Source organism: Dermacentor andersoni, chromosome 2 (assembly GCF_023375885.2).
Source record: "Dermacentor andersoni chromosome 2, qqDerAnde1_hic_scaffold, whole genome shotgun sequence".
Lineage (NCBI taxonomy): Eukaryota > Metazoa > Arthropoda > Arachnida > Ixodida > Ixodidae > Dermacentor > Dermacentor andersoni.
This window is the reverse complement of record NC_092815.1, coordinates 177,324,136-177,349,941: the sequence shown is the minus strand read 5'-3', so window position 1 is coordinate 177,349,941 and position 25,806 is coordinate 177,324,136. Positions and strand designations below refer to the sequence as shown.

The following is a 25,806-nucleotide window of genomic DNA, read 5'->3' as shown; positions in this document are numbered from 1 at the left end:
CATCATAGCCGCCACGCTTCGGACATGTATTTGACTATAAAAATAGTACTACAATGTGCTTCACCGCTGGGCGCCAAGGAGCAAAGTTTTGTCTTTGAAAGCAGCAAGTGCTAAAGGATGCTCTTGCGCAAAATAGAATAACCACATAATTTACCCAATATGATTTTATTTTTCTATGTTTATTTAATTTCGAGAAATGAGTCGGTTTTCAGAACAATAATTGTCTCGAAAGATAAAACTATACATCCCCTAAATGCCCAACAAAATTGAGCTGGCTGTCTTGTCAGTTTTTTTTTTTTTTTTTTTTGTCAACCTCGGCCAAGAGGTACATTCCTCCCTCTAAGTGCAGTTCCCAGAAAGGGGTGCGTTCACAAAAGCCGGCCACAGCTTTCACCGAGAGGCGACGAATGTCTAGGTGTGAGTCAACCATCCCAAGGTAGTAAGGGAGGGGGGGGGGGGGGGGCATGTTTCGGTTAAAAGAGGGGCTTTAGTTCCGCGGCGGTCAAGGCGAAGCAGGTGGATGGAAAGAATGTCACATGCCTCTCCCGCGCATACGCACAAATTTGACAGTTGGCCGAGTCGAGGCAAAGAGGGAGACCATCGCAATCGCCATCAGTTCCTTTGCGACGCCGGCATAGTACGGTCGGAGCGGTGTAGGTGTTTCGTGGCGTATTGTAGCAGCAATCTAGCTATTTTTGCTGCTATTTATTCTTATGCTGTGTTGTGGCTAATTAATCGATGCAAGCCAACCAGCAAGGTGTTTGCGAAGCCCACGCTGCTTTCTTCGTTCCGTGATGTGAGCGTTTCTGGAACTTCTCTGCCAGCTGCGATGCAGTGTCGTGTAAAGTGATATAATATTGGCACTGTCCGTGTTTCAAACTGCACAAATAGCGAACAGCTGTTCCTCAAGACTGCTATGCGCCGAAGTTTTCTCTATCTCCAAATTAAACTAAAAGGTATGTTCTTTTCCATTATTTTTCATAAACATATTATCTTGATGTTATTTTATTTCCGTTTCTTACGCCGCACTTTGGCATGAAATCATTCTTTGCTCTTTCCTACTCTGGCTGCACAGGATGAGAGATAGTAAAATATTGAGCGTATAGTTTCACGGTTCATAATTACATATGTTTCAGCGAACCGGTTCACAACGACATAGGTCTCACTGGTTAGACAAGTGCGAATGTGAAAGAAAATCATTCGCACTTGTTTAACCATTGCAACCAATGTCATTGTGAACCGGTATTTTTTGACACTGATATTTTGTTTTCGAGTAAAAATAAACGATCACATCAAATTACAGAAGCGTTCCATATAATAAGGCGTGCTTAAAAATGCGTCAGTCAGCCATTGGTTGCTATCACTGACAAAGCATTTGTATTCTTGTATACTGCTTGAAGCTCTGTAATCTGCTTATATAAAAATGGATGACAGGTTTCGCACATGCTCGGTGCAGCTAGCTGGCGCTGTTACGTTCAGTCCTTCCAAAAATAACCAGCTGTGAGTAAGCGCTCGCGTGTCCACCGTCTCTGCGTCCGTGTCTATTGTGCGCGCTACAAATTCACCATGAATAAACCATGTAATTAACTTTTAGAGTGAGTAACTCATTTATGCAGATAATTGGTAGAGAAAACATTTTGGACACTTTCCTAATTTTAATAACACGTAGGAAATACAACGCAGCAAAGGATATGCATTGCAAAATGTGCCCAATCCTTGCCATCTCCTCTGCAAGTAAACAGGGATGACGGTTACAATTTTAGGATTCATGTGAACCTTGTTAAAAAGCTGTTCTGTGTATGTAATATGCTAACCTGAACATGATGTTAACACTGACCATCTTGTTTCTGTGCAGGGTTGGTTCATTCTGCAAACATTCTGAGACATCAGCTCTGAATGTAAAAAATACATTATAATCGATGCTTGCTAGAGATTATGCGACAGCTGCCCTGCCGTAATCGACTAAGTCATCATTCATTTATTATTTTTATTAATTTCTCTACTACTTCTCTTACAATTCTGTGCAAATATTTTTGTGTGAATAAACTTCTTTCAATGTAAACTTGCATTTGTTTTCCATGTACATGCACCTTCTAGGTTGCATACTGCCTTTTACCAACATGTTCACGCATACTGACGAATATTTACACTATGCTACTAGGGTGTTTAAAGACAAATGTTAATTGGTGATTGGTAGGAAGTTGGCAGAACGTTTACAAACATTGTTCAATTGGAAGAATGTTAATACGGCGTATAAAGAAAGCTTGTTAATAGGGGATTGGTAGGAAGTCAACAGAATATATATGAACATTTTTCTTTTGAAAGAATGTTAATATGGTGTATAAAGAAAGTTTGTTAATAGGGGATTGGTAGGAAGTTAACAGAAGATATATGAACATTTCTCTTTTGAAAGAATGTTACTAGGGTGTACAAAGACAAATGTTCATAGGCAATTGGTAGGAAGTTTAAAGACATCCTATGAACATGTTTCTATTGGAAGTTGGTGGCCAATTGTTTCTAGGGTGTTACTAGAGCGTTGTTAGGATGTATAAAGACAGCTGGTAGGATTTCAATTGACTGTTGGTAAGTTCTAGTAACAAAAGCCTAAGAGCGTCTAAAAAATGTTGCTAGAAATTTTTGTAAGGGCAGGACTCATACGTGATGGGTGAACTTGACAGAAATATAGAAAAAGAAGTGCCTACTATCGATGCTAACAAGGGAAAAGATTACTTGCTGAGAACATCCATGGCACGCGCGCGTTCACACGGAAATGCTCTGGCGCTTGAACTGTTCTTCAGAACAGGTGCTGCAGCCGAGCCGATTGTACTGCCAGACATGGTGTTATTCAAACAGAGCTTACGAACCAAAAAATCAGTAAATTTAGCCACTGATCCTGCATCTACGAAACTCCACTCACTCGATTTGCCATTAACGCGGTGTCTCAATGTTGCCACGTCTGTTTGTTTACGGTTGCGATCGGTCGATTCTGCAATGCCGTTTTGTTATCGCCTTAGGGTTAATATACACGCCGGCAACATCAACTGGTGCCATGGGCGTGGAATACTCTCGCTCTTTCTAGACAGAAGGGCCCGTCTATCATCAGGTTGCGCGCACGCTCCTAGATGTTTGTGGTATGTTCTAGAATGATCTTAAAATACAGCACCGACGAGTGTAGTAGGATTGGATTCGAGGACCGCCGACCACACTTGCTGCCTCCACCGCCGCGTGGTTTGCTTAACCTTTTCAGTGGCACTGACGTAAGGGCACGTTTCCGTCCCACCATGTCGCTGACGTATTACCCGCACGTTCTCCACCCTCTAGTCAGGAGCATACTAAGAGTGCACTTGCCATTATCGTTGTAATTTTCACCCTAGTGCTCGATTTATAACATCAGAGAGAGAGAGAAAAACGACACTAGGGGTGCATGCCTTTCAAAAAACCCCGACACTGAAGGGGATATAGGGCATGAGATAGCCCAACAAATCTTTTACTTTCGCCGATTTCGCCTTCTTGTCTGCTTGCCTGCGGGTCGGCGCCGTCACATCTATGTGACAATATCGCAACCCAATCGCTAGCTTGAGTGCACGCACCGTCCCGCGAGGAAACGCTCTGAATACGAGCACTGATTAGATTTCTGCTGGCACGAGCACTTCAGTGACAAATGTGAGTGCACCTCGGTGACCGCAGCTGGCGGTATATGGGTGTACATAAGACATATCGGCTGAAGAAAGAAGTGCAACAAGCATGGCCTGTACGGCGTTGTCTCGTTAAGGAAAGCACAGCTGCTAGACGTGGTCTATGCCGCTGCACAAATATTTGTAAACCGCCCTGATCGAAAGTTCCTCAGCTTTACCCCGCGCCTCGCCATTGCCGTAATGCAAAGGCGCCCACTGGAAATACCCACATTGCGTTTTCATGGTAGTTAACGATGAGGGTTACCTGCCCTGTACTGGGCTATTCAGAGAAGGATGTCATGGTTGCGCACAGCTATTCGCGTTATAATAAATTTTAATACGCTCTGAGGAACCCACTACGTGCTCAGTCATAGACGTAATACAAACTTAAGTGGTGAGAATTGCCGCGCATAGCGAAATGATTTAGGTAAGTGAAAACCTATGCATAATAGCGTGACGCATAGCCGGCTCACTCTGGCGAGCAGAAACCTGGCATACTTCAATGGTGCCGGGGTACGACTGCGTACAATGGCACGCAGTAGCATTGTGTTTTACTAGGATCAAACGACGTCACCTTGGTAATGGATGTCCTTCGTGCTATGCTGTGACGTCATTTAGGAATACTGATGATGAGCACGTCAGTGATTTATGCGCCGCCATTGAAATATATGATGTATGTGCCTTTCTTGCGACGTCTGGCTGAAAGCGTGCGGATCATCTGCGGTCTCGGAGGTGTCCGAACGACTCTTGCCACTTCCTTGAGCGCGTGATCCGCTTAAGACGTTCCTCTACACCAATGCAAAAGTTCATTTTCTGCCAGGCATGGGCATGCCTGCTACTACATCTGGAGTCTTAAGGTTACAGCCAAGGTAATTTTGCCATTTCCTGTTTAAGAGTTACATACCTGCCCTGGTGAGAGCCATGTCGCTCTGGTGCTGGTTGTCGGTCGCGCTTATATGGTGCACTGATGGGACTTCATCTTCCTCGAGTGAAGCTCGGTTCGGGACAGAACGGCGCCTCTCGGCGGTGGATCCAAGGGAATCGCTCCTGAGGCTCGCTGAACCGATCGTAGGCATCGAATGACGCCGAAGGTGGCTGGGCGGATGAGTCTGTGCACTTGATGGTTTGTCACTGGCAATGCATACTTCCGTGGATGCAGCGGCAGAAGTCGAACGCTTGCATTCGGGTAGAACAGGGAGATAACTTGAGAGCCGATCGGCTGAAAACGACACCGACTTCGAACGTTGACGATGATGTGGCACGCTTTCACGTTCACCTTTATCATCGCTGGGAACTGCGAGCGAAGTACGGCGGCAAAGCGACGACACTGACGTCGATCGTGCTGGGCGTGATAGAAGGACACACGCAGAGCTCATCTGCTCTGGAAGACCTTTCGATATGGACAACCTCCGCAACGTCGCGCTCGTGCTGGATGTCTCACTCGTGGAAGACTTCGGCAAGCTCAGGGAGCTGCTAGACTCAATGGTGGCTGCGCTTGTTCTTCGAAGTGATGTCTGCGATGCCTGTCCGAGGGACGTCTTCGAGACCACGCTTGGTACCGGGCTGACTCGGCTACGTGGCGAGGACGGCGCGGCGCTGCTGCTAGTAAAACTATGGTTCGAATGACTGTTTCCCAAAAGCGACTTTGAACCAGAATGATTAGCCATAAGGGCTGCGGGTTTGCTAGATCGCCGCGTGGTCGGTGACAAAGGAGATGAACTGGGTTGGCGGGAGGCATCGGTGAGGGTTCTAGAGCTGGTTTGCTTACGATCTGGCGATTCAGCTGATGCGGCTGAAGGCGCAGCGACGCCGTTTGCCGCCGTAGACGTTGCCGAGCGATTGGCGCCGTGGCCAATCGTTGCCAACAGGTCGTTATCAGATCTGCCGTCGCTGATTTCTGTAGTTCTACGGCCGTTTGTTTCTTCCGCCATCGCGCTCAAGTGCAGCCCGTGCTTTGGCAAAAGTGTAACGCCTTCGCCACCCTTCCCTTGCTTTTGTCGCGCAGGTTCGCTACTACATTTCCTGGGGCGGCTTCTGGTTGCTAAATTTGGATTGCGAGGATTGGAAGCCGAGGTCGAACTAAGACCTGGTTTGACATTTGAGGAACTGGGATGAGCACTGTCCACTGCACTGGAAGAACTGGGGGGACTAGGATGGCTTAGAGAAGCAGCTGCAGTGAGGCTACGATGCTTGCCAGGTAAGACTTCACCGGAGGTATTGGTGTGTCGTTGCGAACCCGTGCCCAAGTGACGTAGGCTCGAGGATAAACACGGTGAGCGCCGATCGGTAGACTCGGTTTTCTTAGGTGTGGACGGGTGAATGTGGCTCGCGGTTAGGATGGCATTTGGAACTGAAGCCGTGTTGTCGTTTACGGCGTCTTCTTCCTTCTGCTGGGTGGACGATACAGACGCCGATGCCTTGATCGACGCTATACTCGCCATAATTGCTTCTCTTCTTTTTTTTTTTTTGCTTCTGTTACTGAGTCATACCCACTATGGAGAATTTACCAAGATGCGAAAGGAATTAGAAGGCGATTAGTAATTCCGAGAAAACAACTGAGATAATTGGTAAAGAATCAAAAGAACAGCAAATAACAAATAATTAAAAATTCAACTTAAACAACTTCTTAAAATATAAACTCTTGAATGGCTGAACAAGCATCTTTGTGACATTGCCCAAAAGAGAAGGCTCCGCGAGAATGAATTTCATGAATTGCAAAATTCACACCCATTATTCTAAATGTTATTTTTGAAACGCTTTTCCTTGCGTGTGTAAATCGTCTACAGAGTTATGCCCCAACCACTGGCACGCGCCGGAAAGCTTCGGCGCGCGCCGAAGGGTCAAATGCGTCAAAGCGTCGGTCGGGAACTCGGCGAAGCGGAACGTCGCGCAGCGACTATGTCTACTGCCGATGCTAGAAGTTTGCCGACGCGCGGCGAAGCTGCGCCGGCGTGCACCAATGAGAGGCTGCGACGCCTCGCAGGCGTCAACCAATCCGAGGCTGCGGAGCCTCCGGCTGCTAGGCCTGTAATGGCCGACCGTGCGGAGACGCCGGCACCAACGATCGTCCGAGTTTTTTGGACGCACGACGTGCGCGACAGTGTTCCTGAAAGATAGTATTGTAATAGTAGGCCGACAACGACACGATCAACCGACCGATGACCGTGGGTTGTGGCAGTGCGACGTGGATCCGAAGCGACTTCGAACGACGCCGACTAATCCAACCTGCCCACTGGGTTCCGCCGGGCTCGGTACGATCGTCTGCTAAAACAGCCAACCGAATCACGATTGCCGCAACGTCTGTGCTTGTTGTATGTGCATATTGTTGTGCTCAAAAGGAATGGAAACACGTTTACGAGCTCCGAAGTCTGGATAATCAACACTCGCCTATCGCCGATGTTGTTTACGTTACGCGTAGGCCTAGCGCGTCCAACGAGTTCGTAACTGGCGAGTGAACGAACTCACCTGAGAAACTCTGTCGAAGGAAATGAATTTTCAGGTCCGTTTGGTGCTGCAGTGATTTAAAATATGGCACTCTTGACTTCGTGTGACCTGTGATGTGGTGAATGAACCGTGTGGAAGTTGGGTTGGTCAACCGCGGCGTGTTTCGTGTGGTGTCGGTTGACTCAAGTTTAACGGGCAAGCTCTGCGCTGTTTCCAGTGGTAAAGATAACTTCCGAAAGCGAAATACACTAGTAGCCGAACTATTGGAAGTACTTACATAATCAGCCGTGCCGCCTGTTTCAGCTGACACTGCGCTCTTCTATTCGGCATGTGAATCCAGTTCAGTACAAGTTCACTGTACTCATTCACTCACTTCTTTCTAGTGCGTCCGTCTTTTGGGCTAGTTGGGCATAAATCGCTCGTGAAGCAATCAAGAACACTGACGCACTGAAGCATACGTGACCACGCAGTCATGTTTGAGTCAGTGTGTCGTTATAGTTGAGCACTGCAAAAAGAAATTATGTTTGCAACGTGTGCCCTGTGTGCAGTGCATAGCAGGACCTGCATCATGCAAGACCTATGCATGTAGCAGCGTATACCACGATTGCTTCGATGCCCGCTTCAGAAGCAGCAAGTACTGAGCCAATGAAACTGTAATTGATTTTTTATCTCACTTTTTGCTTATGGAAAGTGTAGATGGTGCTAGTGCATTGTGGGGAAGGTGAAAAGGTGTCATCAGTGTTTTGTGCAGTCAGTATGCTTAAACTGCTGGAATCGCTTCAGCCTCTACTAAAATGTTTCTTGCTGCGATACTATAAACTGTAGTCAGGACAAAGATCTACTCAAAACCAAGTTACTAATGCATCTGCGCAGAATGTGTTTGGTTAACAAGTTAACGCTTCCACAACAACAATATGCCGATGCACAGCATATGTGCTTACAATAAATACATTCCGTAAAGGTGAACGACTGGGCCTGCAATATCAAACTTTGTAGTAGCACCGTAAAAAGTTCTGCCATGCGTATCAGCTACAACGAAACTGCTGCATGTCCAACCTTCTTCCTTGGAGGCACTTCTATAAAGACTGTTCGGGCCCTTCCCATTCTGGTTGTAGCATTTAGCTGTTCTCTCAACTTTTCCGCATATATCACCAGCACTGTATGTAAGCACCGGCCCTTTCTTGGGTTTGTGTCCCGTGTCTCCCTTCCCTGATGACCTAAGGTTTTCCGAGCACTCTACACTTCTATCATTCTGTCACGACTTGAGTACTGCTCATCAGTATAGTTCCCGTACCAAACTCGCGACGCTAACAAGCTTAAGCTTGTTCAGCGCCGGACAATACGCACCCTTTACTCCCGTCTTTTCGGTTGTCACGAGCTCATGCCAGCCTTCGAGGATTGCCTCAAACCCCTCAAGTAGCACACCCTGCAATACCAACGCAACATTGCACTAGTCTATACTGCAGGCTGTTTGACGTCTCTCTGGACAGCACTAATCTTTCTTCAGTTCGTCTGAACAAGTGGTCAGCACAGCCTGAGCCCTCATCACGCCTCTATGGCCTGACACCACAACTCCATGATTATATCTGGCATGCAGAGCTTTCTCTCCACCCCCCTGGCGATTTGGATTCTCCTTCCTTGGAACCAGACTTCATTGGCACTCCTGTGTGTTGTGCACCTGTCGAATGTGTGCGTGTGTGCCGTGCTGTGTTATTGAGCAAGTGTGTGTGCACATGGAGGGGAAGGAAGTGCCTTCTGCATCCTGCAAATTCCTGCTTTAGATGGCTGGTTATCAGATGATCTAACATACGGGCATCAGCCTTCTTTTTAGTCTAGTGTGCCAAGTTACCGCTATGATTATTATTATTATTATTATTATTATTATTATTATTATTATTATCATCATCATCACTTTGACCACATTGATTGTGTTGAAGCCAGCGTGACACATAATTCAAGATATTTCTGGAGCTTTGTGGGCTCTTTTTTCTAAAAGGAGTGCCAAAGATGTAGTACGTCTTCTTCATGAACATAGTGGTGTTGTCTCGAACTCTGCTGATGCCCTTGCAGAACATTTCTGTTTGCTATATGGTGTGAAATATGCTTCAAGTAACCTTCCTTCTCAGTCTGGCGCAGTGTATGCTAATAGTCAATGAAAACCTCGTTTCCAAGTATATGAAGTGCCTTAAACTTTCCCTTTCTTGTGGTGTTGATGGTATTTCCTCCACAGAGCTTAACCCTTTGAGATGCTGTCTACACAATTGGGCACAGCAGGAGCGTGCATCAATAGCAAGAGCACTGATGAAAGTAATGGTATTTAAAATGTGTTTCATACATCTTGAAACACTTATTATTGGAACTGTGCCGCAATTTTGAATAATGTGCAGAATGTTTTAACAAAATGAGTGGGAAGGTAGACGGCTGGGTGTTGTTACTCTGTGTCAGTATGTTGTATGTAGCGGGTTCACTTCTTTCGTTGTTTTTTACAATGTCGTGCACCAGGCATAATTGTCAAGTGGCAGGATAAGTGCTTTTCAAGCTTTTCAAAACACGAAATAGTGCATGTTTTCATATTTTGTGTTCCTGCAGTGAGTTTTCGCATGAAGTCGAAATTTTGTAAACTTGACAAAACTCGCTAAACAATTGAAAATTCTTAATATTTGCTGCAGCTGTACACTTTCTACGATTCTGAGGATGCAAGAGATGTGGTGAAAGCAACTTTTCAATCAACGGGATAAAGTGGTGTCTGAAAGGGTTAAGACGTACGGAAGCATACTTGTTCCTCGTTCTCACAAGCATCTTCAATAGTTCCCTAAAGTCTAGTACCTTTTCTAGCACTCGGAAGGTAGCATGAACATTGCCCATGCACAAATCAGGTGCTAGATGTGCAGTTACTAACTGCCGACCTATATCTATCCTCTACAGTGCGTCAGGTGTTCGAATCGATATGGGATTCCTCACTTTCTGTTAGTGCTAAGAGCATTTTAATAAATGAACAGCATGACTGTGTGCCGACATTTCAGACTTTCAGACTATTTCAGACTGTCAACAGTGTTCACCACTGCATCGACTTCCAAAAAGACATTTTTTCACTCTCAAACTGGTGCAGAAGCAATAAGTACTCTTAAATGCTTCCAACACTATGGCATTAAGTTATATGCACAAAACGCACCATGTGAAATTTTGATACACCCTACGTGATGCTCCACTCCTTAGGGTTGATGAAATTAAAGATCTTTGTGTGTACTTCGACAAAATGCTAAGCTTCTCTTCACATAGATAATTACACAAGATGCCCTTCACGCTCTTGGAATTGCATGCCGTATATTGCATGATTTCCACTCACCTGTTGTGTTTCTGAAATTCTGCTGTGTGCCTCCAACTACTAGAGTATGCCTCTGTAGGAGAGGGGTGCAATGAGCAAATCTAATTCTGACCTCATTGAACGCATCCAGAATAAATTGATGTCTATCTTCAAGCACCACTTTTGCCATTCTGGCGACCACAATTGAGCCTTCTGAAATATACTTCAACTCGCACCTCTAGATTCAAGTCTTAATTAATCGCACTTTTTGTTCCTGTATAAGGTGGTCCATGACATTATACATTCCTTAAAGTTTCTTGATCATATGCATTTGTTTGTGCCGCAAAAGTATACCAGGTAGCATTCCACATTCGTTGCCTGGGCTTGTTACAAGATTGTGCTAATAAGACTCGACTCGAAAACATACTTCAGAGTTCATTTCCTGTGTATTGTGTATCTGTAGATAATCACGTAGGATTAACTCCCTTTTACATTTCCGCATTTCCGTTTTTCCCTATTTGTTTCTCTATCTTCCATTTTTTTGTCTACTACATTCATGTTTTCTCTACATTTTGTCTCACATAGTGCTCGTTGAGTGCACCAGTACAAAGGCTCTCTAGCTGTTCCTGGGCACTACAATAAAAATTTGAATGATTGATTATTATCGTAGTATAAAATTGTGCTTTTTAAGTATGTACTAGTATACTATTTTAATGCAGTAGCTTTCGTGCAATTAAAGAAAGGGCATGAATTAAGAAGAGAGTGAGAAAATGATAGATGAAAGGTAGGGAGGTTAACCAGGACTGAGCCCGGTTGGCTGCCCTACACTGGGGAAAGGGAAAGGGGGACGGAAAGATTAAAAGAAGAGAAAGTCCACTGGGGATATCAGTCGGTCACTCAGTCTGGATCACAGACGCTGACTCAATCCGGTATCTTTCAAATATCGCAGCAGCGCTTTTGTGGCCTTTTGTAGCTGCGATATGCGAGGCCATGTTCCCAAGATCTTGTTCAAGGTGAACGGCTTTCCATCTAGCTGATTGAGAGCTCTGCAGAGGTCTTGCCTTTCATCTTCAAAAGATGAGCAGTAGCACATTAGGTGTTCTGTGGTTTCCTCGGCACCGCAGGCATTGCACTCGGCGCTATCAGCCATTCCAATCAAAAATGCATATGCACTGGTGAATGCGACGCCCAAACGTAAGCGGCACAACACTGTTTCCTCATTTCGCAGAAGACCTGGTAACAGCCGCAGTTGCATAGAGGGATCGAGGGAATGCAATCGATGTTGAGTGAATTCACGTGTGTGCCACTTTTCCAATGTCAAAAGAGTGCGCTAGCTTGCCTAAGTGCTGGGCTTTGTCGGTCCGCGATAAAGGTATAGAAACAAGGGTTGCTCCTTCGTGGGCTTTCCTAGCAGCTTCGTCAGCGAGGTCATTGCCGGAGATACCGCAATGACCAGGCAGCCACTGAAACACGACGTCGTGACCTTTCTTGATCACGTGATGGTGCATTTCTCGTATCTCCGACACGAGTTGTTCACATGACCTGCGACGAAGAGATGACAGAAGACATTGTAAGGCCACCTTTGAATCGCAGAATATTGCCCACCGATTAGCCGGTTGGTTATTAATATAATCAACGGCACCTCGGAGGGCAACAAGCTCCGAACCGGTCGATGTTGTCAAGTGAGAAATCTTGTATTGGATGCTTAGTGATCATGATGGTATAACCACTGCGCTGGTGGAGCTGGTCTGAGTGGAAGAACCATCCGTATATATGTGGACTCGATCAAAGTAGAAAGTGTGCAAACAATCCAGAGGTGCTTGCTTCAAGGCCAAGGTAGGCAGGGCGGTCTTCTTTCTTATCCCTGGTACCGTAAGACGCACTTGAGGTTGCTTTAAACACCACAAAGCTGAGGTTGAACGTGCTGAGGGTGTGAAGCCCGATGGTAAGCAAGCACGATGGATGCTCACCTTGTTGGAGAAGGACGCCTGTGGTCGTCGTTCTGGCATGAATTAAGAAAGTGCAATAATATGCTATGTGCCTGATCATATGCATTGTGCTATTAATTTCTTCTGAGTTTTAATAATGGCTGGCTACTGTATGCAGTGTTGTGCAATAAAATAATATGCCACAACAATTATTCCGTGCCTCGCAGAAAAAATTGAATATATCTTTCTCAGTCAAAACATCATAGCAGGCTGAAAACAATAAACTGCAATTTTTCTTTTTGTGGTGACGAAGTGTATAAATTGTGAAAATAACCTGTTTATATATTTCTTATACTATGCAAATGAGCTGCTCCCATACATTCGAATAAGTGCTTCAATAGTACGACTTGGCTAAGGCAACGAAAGACTCCTATTAAAACCCTCTAATTCTCAAGCTTGTATTATCTGACGGTATGTCATTTCATTAATGTAAAGAAAGGCAAACTTGATATGTGGAAACCAGTTACAATAGAACATGGCCCTTACACTGTGAAAATGTTTTGTAGCAATACACTCAATGTGAAGGCCTCCGGATGCGGTGTTGATGCATCAAAACAACCTAGAATAATAGAGGTGCTCCATGGGCTAGATTTGACAGAATCAAGAATTGGGGGGAGACAAGATACGAATTACATACATTTTAGCTATTCTAGTTTTTTTTTCTGTGAGTGCTACAGGTGTTTCAATTCGTTTATGCTGATTTTCTCAGAACCCACTTTTTCACGTTTCTTTCATGTACCAACAAGCATAATTATATTGACACGGATGCTTTATCTGTGTCCGGTTACCGTATTTCACCGGCTAAAAAATGTTAAACGTTATCGCTCGCTGCACGATGCGCCTGAACGTATCGGAAGTTTCGCGAATGTTATCGATGGTTCTGTCTGTTGTCGACGAACCTTGCTAATCTGATTGCATACGCGACACGAATTGTGTCGTAGTTTCTGGAAGGCGCGCGGGCACCAGCGAATAGGCTGTAAATTTCGACGACTGCCGTATGCAAACCGACGCGCTTGACCCGCAGATGAGATTTTCTACGATTGCCGACATTGCTCGCCGCTATCGTTGCGATTGAGCCGGCACTATTTATTTACCGTCACTACTACGTGGCAATATTTCCAACACAGATTTTTTTCAGTTATACATTGCACGCCTAATTCTTACATAGTTGGCTGTGCAATAAGCTACCAAAAAATGAAATGGTGCAACAGTTTTTGATATATGGCATCGTCGTGCAGGTGTTTGCAAAACGATCTTGCAGACAGACGACGCGCGAGCGCTGATGTCGATATTTTGTACACTATTGTTACTTCAAAAATAAAAAAACTGTTGCGGCAGGTGTATATTCATTATTCAAACGTGTTTTTTATATCTAAAAGCGCATACAGATCACTAACTTATTCTTTCAAGCTTAGTTTACAGCAGGCTGTTTTAGGCCGAACTTTGACGGATGAAGACGGAATAGTCCAGCAACAGTGCGCCGCAGCCGAGGAGCGAGCATGAGCGAGCTTCGGCGCGCGTCGGAGCTTGTCTCCAGTGGTTGCGCGCCCTTTCCCTCCAGCCGAAGCGAAGCGACGCATTCGCTTGCCAGCGCGCGCCGAAGCTTTCGGCGCGTGCCAGTGGTTGGGGCATAAGAAAAAATGGTCAGTTGTCATATCTTCCGCGCAGAATGGACACAGCGGGAGGGAGCCAGATCGTGCTTGTGTCGATAGAATTTTAATGAAGGTATTCGAGACCGTAACCCGAGTGAAAGTTACTTAAGCTTTACGAATTTTAAAGAAATTTCTGCGCCAAGAGAATAGTAAGTGGCGATACTCTGCAAAATCAGTTATTTAGTTTCAGATGGGTATAAAAAATTGAGCACGATTGTATGTGACCTGAATCAAGCAGTTGTAATCTGTGTTGACACTGGAAGTACCGAGAGAACTGTGCCGCTGAGGCCCCCTCTCGCCAGGCTCTCTGCCACTTCATTCGTGAATAACCCCTTACGTCGTTGTTGTTGTTGTTGTCCTATGTGGCCGTGGCACATACCCACAGTGGGGGATTGGCCAAGAATCGGGCGGTTTAATTAGGTGCCTAAAAATAATAATGATAACAAGGGAGTTAACAATTTGGGCGTGTGAGCTTAAAAGTAAACGTTTTGTGTCTGGAGAAAAAAAAAATAGATAATCAGATGAAAACCGGATATAAGAAAATATAAGACGTCCAAGGCAAGTCTTATTGGGCAGGCGCAAGAGATTAGAAAATATGCAAAATGTGCGTTTCTTCTTCTTCTAGTTCTTCACCACCCGAAAAGCTCGGATCTCAGGTCACCCTAAAATGTTCAGGAAGATAACGCCGGAGGGTCGCTATTGAGAATTACAGAACACTGGCCTAACAGATGCATAAAAAAGAAAGCAGAAAGAACGACCCATTCAAATGTCATATAAAATACAAAAAAGGTACGACGCTTACGGTGCGCGAAAGTATACCCACGAGGTATCTGTAGCTCATATTTTTTGTCACAGTGCATATTATTGTCTCAACTTATGAAGTCTACTGCGGTTCTGCAAGGAGAGTACCTTTGCCGCAGATGTAACGCCTCAAGTGGTCGACGAAATGCCTTTGTTTGCTGTACCTACAGCACGCCCATAACCTGTATTGTTGAGCAGTGTTATCGTTGTTTGCATGTAACCGTTTTGGGTCCTCGTAGCTCCGAATAATGACAGATGTGTGTACTTCTCGCTTGCTATGACACTTTCACAAAATGTGGCTGCAAAGCTTCTGCCTTCCATGACTTTATCAAAGAACTTGCTAGATAACTGCTTCTACAACTTCCAGAACTTGGTAACTTGAACTTGCGAAGCTATGGGTGGCCGAGAGGACTTTTCCCTTGTGGATTCTATTCATTCAATTGCAGTGCAGCCGCACACAGAATGACTTTTCTGTCTAACTGACTTTTTGCTGAAACAGAAAATAGCAAGCACTTATGTTCCCACTTCTTAGAATCGTAGTCTTTGCGTACGATGCACAAATACAATTTTCATCGCTAAACTAAAGCTTGCTCACTTAAGCCTTCACGTGTCTCCAGTTTGGCACAACTTGTACAACAGTTTTGTACAGCCACGGATGGACGGTGAAGTGGGCATGTTGGAAGTAATTCGAGATAGACACCGCGTAAGCGCGAACGAGCAATGACGAGTCAGAAAGAACGCAGGACAAGCGCTGTCTATCAAGTGAAACTTTTTTGAATAAAAAAAGAAACTACGCGCTTTTACGAACACTTCGTCTCGACTGACGTATATTAGCATTTTTTTCTTTTTTCTAATAAACTTTCAGTTGACAGATAACCTATGTCCTGCAACTTCCCCGAGCCATCGTCGTCCATTTGCGCGCTAATAACTAATTGAGTCCCCCGATATGAGATTTGCCCACCTCATATAACCCTTTGAAATGCTTCCGTTCGATCGGCAGCATAACGAATTTCTGAGCTCCGACATTATGCACGCCCAATGCCTCCCCCATGCTCCATGTAGGCTAGCGACGCCTTCTCATGAGTTATGAATGGGAAAGCATTAATAGAGAGTTTTAGAATAGGGACCCCAAACGTTTTGGGGCTCCAAAGAAATAGCGTCGAAGCCAATGCGCATGCGCGAGACGCAAACTGCGTTTGGGTTTTGCGCTGGGAACGCTATTTCACTGATTTAGCGCTAGCCAAAATAGTGACCCCAAAAACTTTGCGACAGCAAACATGGCGGCACCCATCGAAGCTAAAATCGAAGCGACTGCTGTAACCTACCACCAAACTGGGTTCGATTCTTGGTAACGCGTGAAGTTCGCAAGCTAGGAGAAGTGACTGCGGTTATCGCTTTCTCTCAACTCGCGTGTGTTACGTTATAATTCGATTGTGGATTTTATGGCTCGTAGGCCTAACACGGCTAAGATTGGCTGGTGAAGGCACGTAAAGCTGGTTTGCTCAAAACTAAGCGCAACTAATTGTTGGCTGCTTACAGAATAACTTCCAAATTGTAATTAAACACGAATACACGCAAATCAACATTACTATTCCCATCACAAAATGGTTTATCTTATATAATTATTTCTAATAGCTTTTCTTTGACGCCATAGATTTAGATGTTGATGTTGAGTGCTGTAGAATCATTATTTAAAGCAACACGCAATTTAAACTCACGATTTCTTGCTTGGCGAGATGTAGATTTGGATACTGAGATACTGAGTGCTATACAACCATCTTTAAAGCAACACGCAATTTAAGGCAACGATTTCTTGCTTTGCGCGATGTAGCTAGATGTTGATGTTGAGTGCTATACAATCATTCTTAAAGCAACGCGCAATTTAAACCCATGATTTCTTGCTTTGCAAGATGCAGATGTTGATTTTGAGGGCAGTACAATCGTTTTTAAAGCAACGAGCAATTTAAGCGGACAATTTCTTCTTTGCGAGGCGTAGATGTTGATGTCCTTTGTATGGCAACGCGCAATTTAAGCTCATGATTTCTTGCTTTCCGAGATGTAGTTGTTGATGTTGAGTGCTATAGAGTAATTATAAAGCAACGCGCAATTTAAGCCCCCCATTTCTTGCTTTGCGAGATGTACATTTTGATGCTGAGTGGTATACAATCGTTTCTCAAGCAACACGCAATTTAAGCCGACAGTTTCTTGCCTTGCGAGATGTAGATGTACATGATGAGTGCTATACAATCATTTTTAAAGCAACGCGCAATATATGCCGACAATTTCTTGCCTTGCGAGAGGTAGACGTTGACGTTGAGTGTTATACAATCACTAAAAAACGCGCAATTTCAAAAAAGGAACAGCGCATCACAGGACGAGCGAGTAAAGAGCACAGGACATAGCGCTGTGTCCAGCGCAGACAGCGCTATGTCCTGTGCTCTTTACTCGCGCGTCCTCTGTTGCGCTGTTCCAGTTTTCATTCTAAAGATGAACCAACCAGCCCAATTGAACACACTGCTAGCGCAATTTGAGTCCACAGTTTCTTACTTTGCGGTATGTAGATGTTGAGTGCTATACAGTCGATGATGATGATGATGATGTCCTTGATGAGATTGGCGCTTACCCACTCGCGGGAATACAGTCATTTTTAAAGCAGCGCGCAATTGCAGCCCACAACTTCTTGCTTTGCGAGATGTAGATGCTGAGTGCTATAGAATCATCTTTAAAGCAACGCGCGATTTAAGCACATAGTTTCTTGCTTTGTAAGATGTATATGTTGATGTTCAGTGTTATACAATTATTTTTACATCAGCGCGCACTTTCCGCCGCCATTTCTTGCTTTGCCAGACGTGGATGTTGATGTTGAGTCTAGGAGTCCATGCCAAATACCCACTCTCGGGGATTCCCCATAAACCGGTCGTTCAAAATAATATAGGGATGAAGATTTGTGAGAGAGATTAAACAAAATTTGTGAAGAACATTCGAATCAAGTGATAGATTTTATATAATGATCTTGTGGGATCATCCTACGTTCAAGATCGAGGCTGAATAGCCTAACGGTGTTGCGGACAGGGGTGCCCCACTGTGCTTCTAATGCAGCGAACCCGAATCCCTATAGTCATTACTGTTCTGCCGTCACTTATCAGCTTGAAATAGCCGGATGCTTTAGATGCCCCTGCCATCCGCTTTACTCACATTCTTCCTGAACTACCTTCATTTGTAGTCTTCACCTCTCAATTGACTTAGACCAAATGAATGTTCTCCCCAGTGTGGAGAACTCATACAGCTGAACATCCTGGTGTTTTTATTTCATGTCTGTTATTCTCTTTCTAAGCTCCAGGGGAAAGAAATCCGACGGCACCTAAACCCTTCTTATGGGTTACGAATGGGAAAGCATTAATGTCCCATTGAACGCCGCTGAGGATTCCTTCGAGTTTTGCGCTACGATTAATGTACACTAGCGGTACGTGCTGCCCGAGCCAGCAAGCAGCAGCAGCAGCCTGCGGTGACAATGCCGCATGCAACCGACGTCCTGTGCGACGAGAGACCTAGAACGCAGCAACGGCCACCAAGGCCGACAGGGGTACGCAGCAGCTAAGCCCAGTGGCGGTGATAGATAGATAGATAGATAGATAGATAGATAGATAGATAGATAGATAGATAGATAGATAGATAGATAGATAGATAGATAGATAGATAGATAGATAGATAGATAGATAGATAGATAGATAGATAGATAGATAGATAGATAGATAGATAGATAGATAGATAGATAGATAGATAGATAGATAGATAGATAGATAGATAGATAGATAGATAGATAGATAGATAGATAGATAGATAGATAGATAGATAGATAGATAGATAGATAGATAGATAGATAGATAGATAGATAGATAGATAGATAGATAGATAGATAGATAGATAGATAGACGGACCGAGTGCCGGCTTTCGAGAGGGACAGCCGGGGTGATGTGCCGTGACGGCGATGCCCTTTTCCTTCACGCAACACCTGGCGCGCTATTGCAGCAGCAGGTGTTCCCTTTAGCCCGCTCTGTTCCATCGAATTGCGCTCTCGACGTGCGCCACAGCCAATGAGAACTCCGTCAAGGTGCACTAGTGACGTGGTGTCGCAACCAATGGGAATTAAGGTGCCGTTTCGCTTTTACAGACGCCGGCTTTTTCGCTCAATAAGTCAACTGACACTTTCACATTAAAAAATTTATTTCTTGTTACTGAATGCAGCACTGGCGTTTCCTTATTATATTTGCCGTAGAAAATGACTCGCCTTACAACTTAAAATGCTTTTTAAGAAGACAGACATTCTGCGTCTGTCGCCTGCTTACTTCACAAGCTCATAGTCATTTGTTATTCAACGAAATATCACCACGCGAGAAAAAGCAGTACGCACAATGTTCAGTGGCCGAGCCGAGTGCATTAGCGTAAAGCCTCAGGGGCTCATCACTTACACCCGTTGTTCCTAAACGTTATCCGACATTGATTCGTCGTACACGACGTCGTGCAACTTTAGGTAACGTCTGACGTGGCTCCAGCAGTGTTCGTTGAGGTCAGCCAGGTGCATGCGCCCGTCATCACGTGCGTTGCACGTGACTCTTTCTTTGACGACACCGGCGAGCCGCATAAATTGCTGCAAGCCCTCGATGCTCCTCAGGCGACTGCGGATTGTGGCAGCGGCCTCCTCAGTGCTCATGGACGTCGATTCGGAAAGCACCTCAAGCAGTGCAGGATGATTCGATACTCGCTCCAGGGCTTGAGCGCAGATGCTGCATGTGTATTAGGGCAGTCATAGATAAGGGATTAGCGGTATGGTACAAGCAGGTTCTTTTCTTCATTAGGCGGCTATGCATGTATGCTTAGCCAAGGTCTCTATTCTGGACATTCCGACACTTTTTTTTTTTAGGCGTGACGTAGTCGCGACGCTGAAACTGAAGTGGAGGCCCTTAACCTAACGTTACTGCTCAGTAAAAATGAAGCAGCTAACATAAAGCGTATGATTTTTTCTTAAAAGTCGTCTCTCGCTTACGTCGTCTGCTTCTTTGTTCAGGTCGCGTGTCTTCGAGAAACGGAATGAGACATCGTATATCGGCGGACGACGCACTTGTTTTCTACCTTGAGACAGCATACGAGAGCGCACGTACCAGGTCGCGTTATCGCTATCTCGTGAAACACAATTGACTCCGCCTATGCCTCCTAAATAGCGCAAGGCCTGTGCACTTCGATGCATGACGTCATGTTTGTTACTCTGCCCGACTGCCATAGAATCTAATGGGGATGCTCCCGAGTAAGCCGCGGTGACTTTGACGTCACCAATTTCGTCACGCCGTGCTTGACAGTGGAAATTTCGGTCCAAGTAGCATGACGTCATAAAGCAGAGCGCACAGCTCTGCTATTCAGAAGGCACTGACTCAGCCCGACAGCTGGCTCAGAAGCGGCCGAATATCGTCGGCAGCGTTGCGCGCCGCACTGGCTTGCGCGACGCAAGCGCCGGCTTTGCCAATTCTCCTTCACTTCGCTGCTTACTCGTACCGCGTGATGAAATTTTAAGGCGGTGCCTCGCGCACATTTTTTTTTTTTTGTAAAGTAAAAAGCCGCAGTAGTCATAACCTTTCATTATGTGAAAGATTTTTAATCGTGACTGCAATACGAATGCAGCAGTGAAAAGTGCAAGAAGTCGCTGAAGATTTGTAATGTTTAACCAATAATATTTCAAATAAACATGAAATGATGGCTCATAACACAAATGCTAACCCCGCACGAGAGCGACGCAAATGCTATGAGCAAGAATTATGAATAAAGGTATTTCGTGGGAAAATGACGGGAAAATGCGGCGACACACGTGCCTCTCCGCCGCCATTACATATGGCCTTTTCTTAGCATAATTTGCGTGGCTCTTCGCACCAAAAATTATGGCGCACGTCTCTGCAATGGCGGCCCAGAGTAACGTAACACAACGTCATATTGACGTTTACTACACGTCCCTTCCTGTGATGCTCCTCACGTGATATTCCTGCAGCCAATCAACGAGCTGACATGGCGGCTACCTTGGACCACCATCCCGTATTAGCGAAATGTTACCGAAACATGCAGTGCAGCGCTTTTCCTTGCTGGCGTCTTTTGGCGAGAGGGTGAGCTGGGCAGCTGCCATCAATGCGAATGTGAAGGCGTCGTGCGAATGTTTCGTTCTTTTCTTCCTTTCTTTTTTGAAGCTTTGACTTATCTTTTGTGGTTGTCGGTTGCGAGCTTCGAGTGTACATTGTTAGCTTCTAGTGTACATTATTTTTAAGGTGCTAAAATAGCAATGCTGCCAAGGACCAGGAAAAAGCTTCATGCGAAAAGGTCTGCAGCTCCACGTCACGTTTCTTCATCGTCATGAATACGTGAAATAGTGCCTTGCAAAACTTCCGCTTCCCGGCACAAAATTTAAAACGCGACCTCTCGACAGCCAATCAGAGAGTCAACATGGCGGAGAACGGCAGCCGTGCAGCCGCCATGCGTGCCGAGAACACAGCCCCAAATGTTTTGCGTCCACGATATAGGTCCATAGCGTGCATGCATTGAAATATGCATAAACCCATGGGTGCATAGACATGTACTGCTGTATTCTTATATGCCTAAATATACGCTTACAAGAGAGATAGTCACGGGAAGACGGAGGTCGAACAAAGGATGTCTCAAGCTCGAGCCACAGTAAATTTCGACAAGCGATCTTCGTCAGGGGAACTGACGAACGAAGCCTTGGATCCAGCTTGGGACATCTCTTGCAGGACCATTATGAAACATATGCTTGCGTTTCATCGTCTAAGTTCTACAAGAACGTTACCCTGACTATGGAGCGAAGTATATGCGATAGCTATATATATTGATAATTGCCACGCTTCGTGGAAGACAGGAAATCTAGCGGCATGTATTACCTTGCGTGGTGAATGTGAAACAATGAAATAGTCGCTTCGCACAGTCATGCCCGTGGGCGTATTTCAGAAAGCTCAACTCAGCGCCGCTGAGGATAAAAATGGGGCAATGTCCACAATGACGGCGCATACTTTTCACGGTGCAACCACAATAAATAGAAGGCATACTGCCTTAGATATAGTCAGCGTGTTTAATTCTAGATGTGTTAGTGTTATCGCCACGGTTATTCATTGCACAGATAATATCAAATTTCGTCTGTGAGGGCGACACTATTTTGGTCCATATGCATCGGAAATCTGTAGCCCTTTCGGGCGGTGAGGTGAAGTTAATATGCTAAAGAAACAGAAAAAACTCCGAAAGCATGTTTATAAGCACTACTTTGCCGAAAAGTTAGCCGTAACACAGTGAGTTTGCTGTCATCCTATGAGAACAGCAGTTTAAGTACCCCCTAAAACCAGCATTCATTTTTTATTGCCTGCGTTATATTATGATACAGGAACGTTAAATGACGTGGACATAATGCGTTGTACGCACACAAAATCAGTAAGCGTTACTACTGTGAGCATGGCAATCTACTAACTTTCTTTCCAAGTACTCAAAGTTCGCGCAAGCGTTTCATCGCATTCTGTTGATGACAAACGTACTATACACGCGGCGGTTAAGAGGGGAAACGCAAACAATATTGCTGGTTATGATTTCCATACGAGAAAAGTGCCTGCCAAAAAAGCGCGAAGCCCTCTTCAGAGTACACGCTTACCTTCCTGGTCGAGCTCCAGTGACGAACTGAGCAGCAAGCGCCACCAAGCCGGAGTTGCGCCTCGCCACGTCGCAGACGGTGAAGAAGTGCTTCGCCGCTTCTCTGTCCACGGGAGAGTCGAGTGAGACGCTGAGGAGCGTGTAGTTTGTCGCGATGCCAAGCGACAAGCGGCGAACCAACGCGCCGGACTCGGCCAGCGTGACCGTGCCGATGTGCACCTTCTCGATGTTCCGACTGGAAGTGATCGAGTCGGCCAGCAGGTAGACGTCTTGCTCGTCCATGTACATCGATGTGACGTGAAGCACCCTTATGCTCGTGTTGCGAGACAGCGATGCGAAGAGCGCTGCGCGCCAGCCGTTCGCGTCGTCCCTCGAGGCGCCGTCTGAGCCTAGCCACAGACGCAAATTCCGCAGCGTCGATGAGGATTTCACGTAGTCAGCGAAGGCCCAAGACAGAACGATGTCGCCCGTCCAGATGTCCAGTCTTACAGACGTGATGTGACGGAACGAGGGCAACCGGCGCAGGAGACGCAGAACGTTTGTGAAATCCTCGAATGACAAAACGCTGACTTCTGAGAAAGCCTTCGATTCGAGCAAATCGAAGCTGTCACTGGCGTAAAACGTCCCGAAAGAAACCCTGTTTTCGGTGCCACTGTCCCTGAGACATTTGCAGATTTGCGGGAGGCTATCATAATCGGGCGTGTCAATACCTATAGCCACTGAGGTTAAGTTCTTTTTCCTCGACAGAATGTTGAAAAAGACCTCCCACCTACCTGGTTCCCAGAAGCGGAACGGAAGCCTCAGTTCGTGTAGAGACTCATTTTCAGCGAGAGCCTCGATCCAGCAATCATACATTGATCTTGGTTGAAAATTCAAATCCGTTGTGCTCGAAGTCAAACTAAAACGGCGCAGAACTCGGCTTTCTGTGAGAAGCGTGCATAAAAGTCTGGTGCTTCCCCGATCGACCACGATATGCGTGAGCGTCAGTGACGAAACAGTCTTGTTAACAAGGAGTCCTTGCAGTATCCATCTCAGGGACAGAGATGTTGGCACGAAGGAGTAGTGGTACCAGAGTTCGTTGCCCTTTCCGACGACGAGTGTGGTCAATGTGTTGTTATCCTTGAGGTACTCCTTGAATCTGGCGCGTCCTGCCATAGACGCTTCGCTGAGGACAGATTCGTGCATAGAGAGCTCCTTCAAAGTCTTGTTTTCAGCAAGTGCCGTCAGAAACCTGTCCGCGTCCTGCCCGCTCATGCTGACGTGAGGAATGGTGAGCACGGCCAACGAATTTGTCGTCTTCAGAAGGTTTGACAGCGCGGACAAAACTCCCGTCGAGCTGAGTCCGTCCGACTGCAGTTCGAGCTCTTCCACGTGTTGTGCTGAAGCTATAATTTTGCAGACATCCTTGCACACGTGAAACCTCGCGAACTGCAGCTTTAGAATTCTGACAGACGAGGACTTCAGGAGGCCGTCACGGAAAAGCCATTTGTATGCTTTAAATCTAGACGGGCGGGCACTGAGAGAACTTACGCAGTGGTGCGTGCTGAGCAGCCAGTACAAAAGCGTCGCTATCCGGCACATCTGCCCTTCCCCGGCATCTGGTAGTTCGGGATAGTCAAAACTTATCACGGACAACTGACCGCGTGCTCCGGCCACCTCGCGTATTTCCATCCGAACTTGGAAAAGGAACTCATTCCAAGTGGACAGGTGTCGCACAATCTGGCAAGTTTGGCCCTCAGCCGCTGTGCAAGGCAATCCGTAGTGCACGGGCGCATCAGAAAACGGGCCCTTGGCGTTTTCTAAGTCGGCCAGGCAAACTGAAATTGACGGCGTTGAGTTGAGCTCAACAGGCTCCGGAGCGCCCTCTGCAATCATCCCAGGATCGGCCAATTCAGCTGTAAGGTAAAAAGGGCGAGTCGATTCGTAGGCTGGTGCCAATACTCATCCTGACTCCTATCGCTTGTGAGAGTTAAGTTACAGCCTTATCACTTTCAGACGCCTAAGCTCGCCGTCGGTCCGAAATGATTTGCATAAAATCATTCTTTGTAGTCACATACAAGGTCCCCCTCAAGAAATGAAACAATAATAGGTCTAATTAGAACGCACGAACGAAATTTAGGGTCCGTACTTATAAAAAACGCCGTTAACAAAAGTTTCCAAGCTGTTTGCCTACTGTTCGCAAGCAAAAGCTTTCTTTCATTGAGAAGCAACTGACAGTGATTAGCTGGCGTCATGAACTGATAACCATGTAGGGGCGACAGAAAGAAAGTTGGCATATGCAACAGACATTGAATTTCTGCAGGAGCTATTCGTTACGTTTAGATCGTAGCAGAAAATGGTGCTAAAATATTTGCCAGGAGAGCCGGTGCGGAAATTCCAACTTGCACCTTACCCCACCTCTTGCCTTTGAGTAGCAACCTTCATAAACCTAATATTTTTTTCTCTAGTTTGCCCCTAATTAAGCCTTGTTATAGCTCTGTAGAAATGTTTTATCTGAGAAAAAAAGGTCGGATAAGTTGGCTCCTCTTCTGTTTCAGATATACTGCTTCGTCTTATTTTATACCACCATAAACTTTTCGTGCATAGACGGTTTAATAGGTTTCTCCATGCATTGTTGGCACAGGAAACGAGAAGACAGTAGTGCTCTGACTCTCAGAAAGCTTGCGTTGCTCTAGTTCCCGACCTATTTGTGTAGGCCCAACGTCCGGACGCTGGGCTTCGCTATTGCGTGCATCAGGACTGCGCAGAATGCACGAAATATTCGAGCGAGCGATAACTTTGCGCTCTTAGTCACGATAACCTTCATGTCGTCTGTGCCTGTGCAGAGGCTGCAAGACTGTTCCTCGCGGAGATGGGTGAAGCGCACCCCATTCGCCTCTCATGCTGTGCACAATTAAAGCGCGAACAACCGCCATCAAGTCAGTCTCTCTAGGCTGCGAGCATTAGCGTTCACTTACGCGTCGACGAGTTTTGCTGATCGCATCGGGCACCGCCTTGCACCGCCGGGCTCTGGGACATCGCACGAATGATGATGACGATCCGCCAGTCTGGCAGCGCGCTCCCACAAATGGGGATAGGCCGAAAATCGGGCGGAATGAGGTCGCCACGACTGCTGCTGTCACTGGTTGGTTGGTTGGTCTTTAATTATGGCACGCACCCACTACGGGGGATGGGCCAATAATCGGTTGGAACAAGAAAATACATTTTGCGATTTAAAGGACGACACATAAAACACCGGAATTTTTTTTTTCTATCTG

General features: G+C 45.8%; 1 protein-coding gene across 1 annotated transcript; it reads right to left on the bottom strand.

The window, feature by feature from the left end:
* Positions 1–19,069: 19,069 nt before the first annotated feature.
* Positions 19,070–24,424, bottom strand: LOC126540391 (uncharacterized). The gene is made up of 4 exons (XM_050187193.3): positions 24,190–24,424; positions 23,619–23,934; positions 22,551–23,207; positions 19,070–19,647 (listed from the first exon to the last, which is right to left on the bottom strand). Exons 1-4 carry the CDS (start codon positions 24,422–24,424, stop codon positions 19,344–19,346), a joined length of 1,512 nt encoding a protein of 503 aa, XP_050043150.3. The 3' UTR covers positions 19,070–19,343.
* Positions 24,425–25,806: the final 1,382 nt, after the last annotated feature.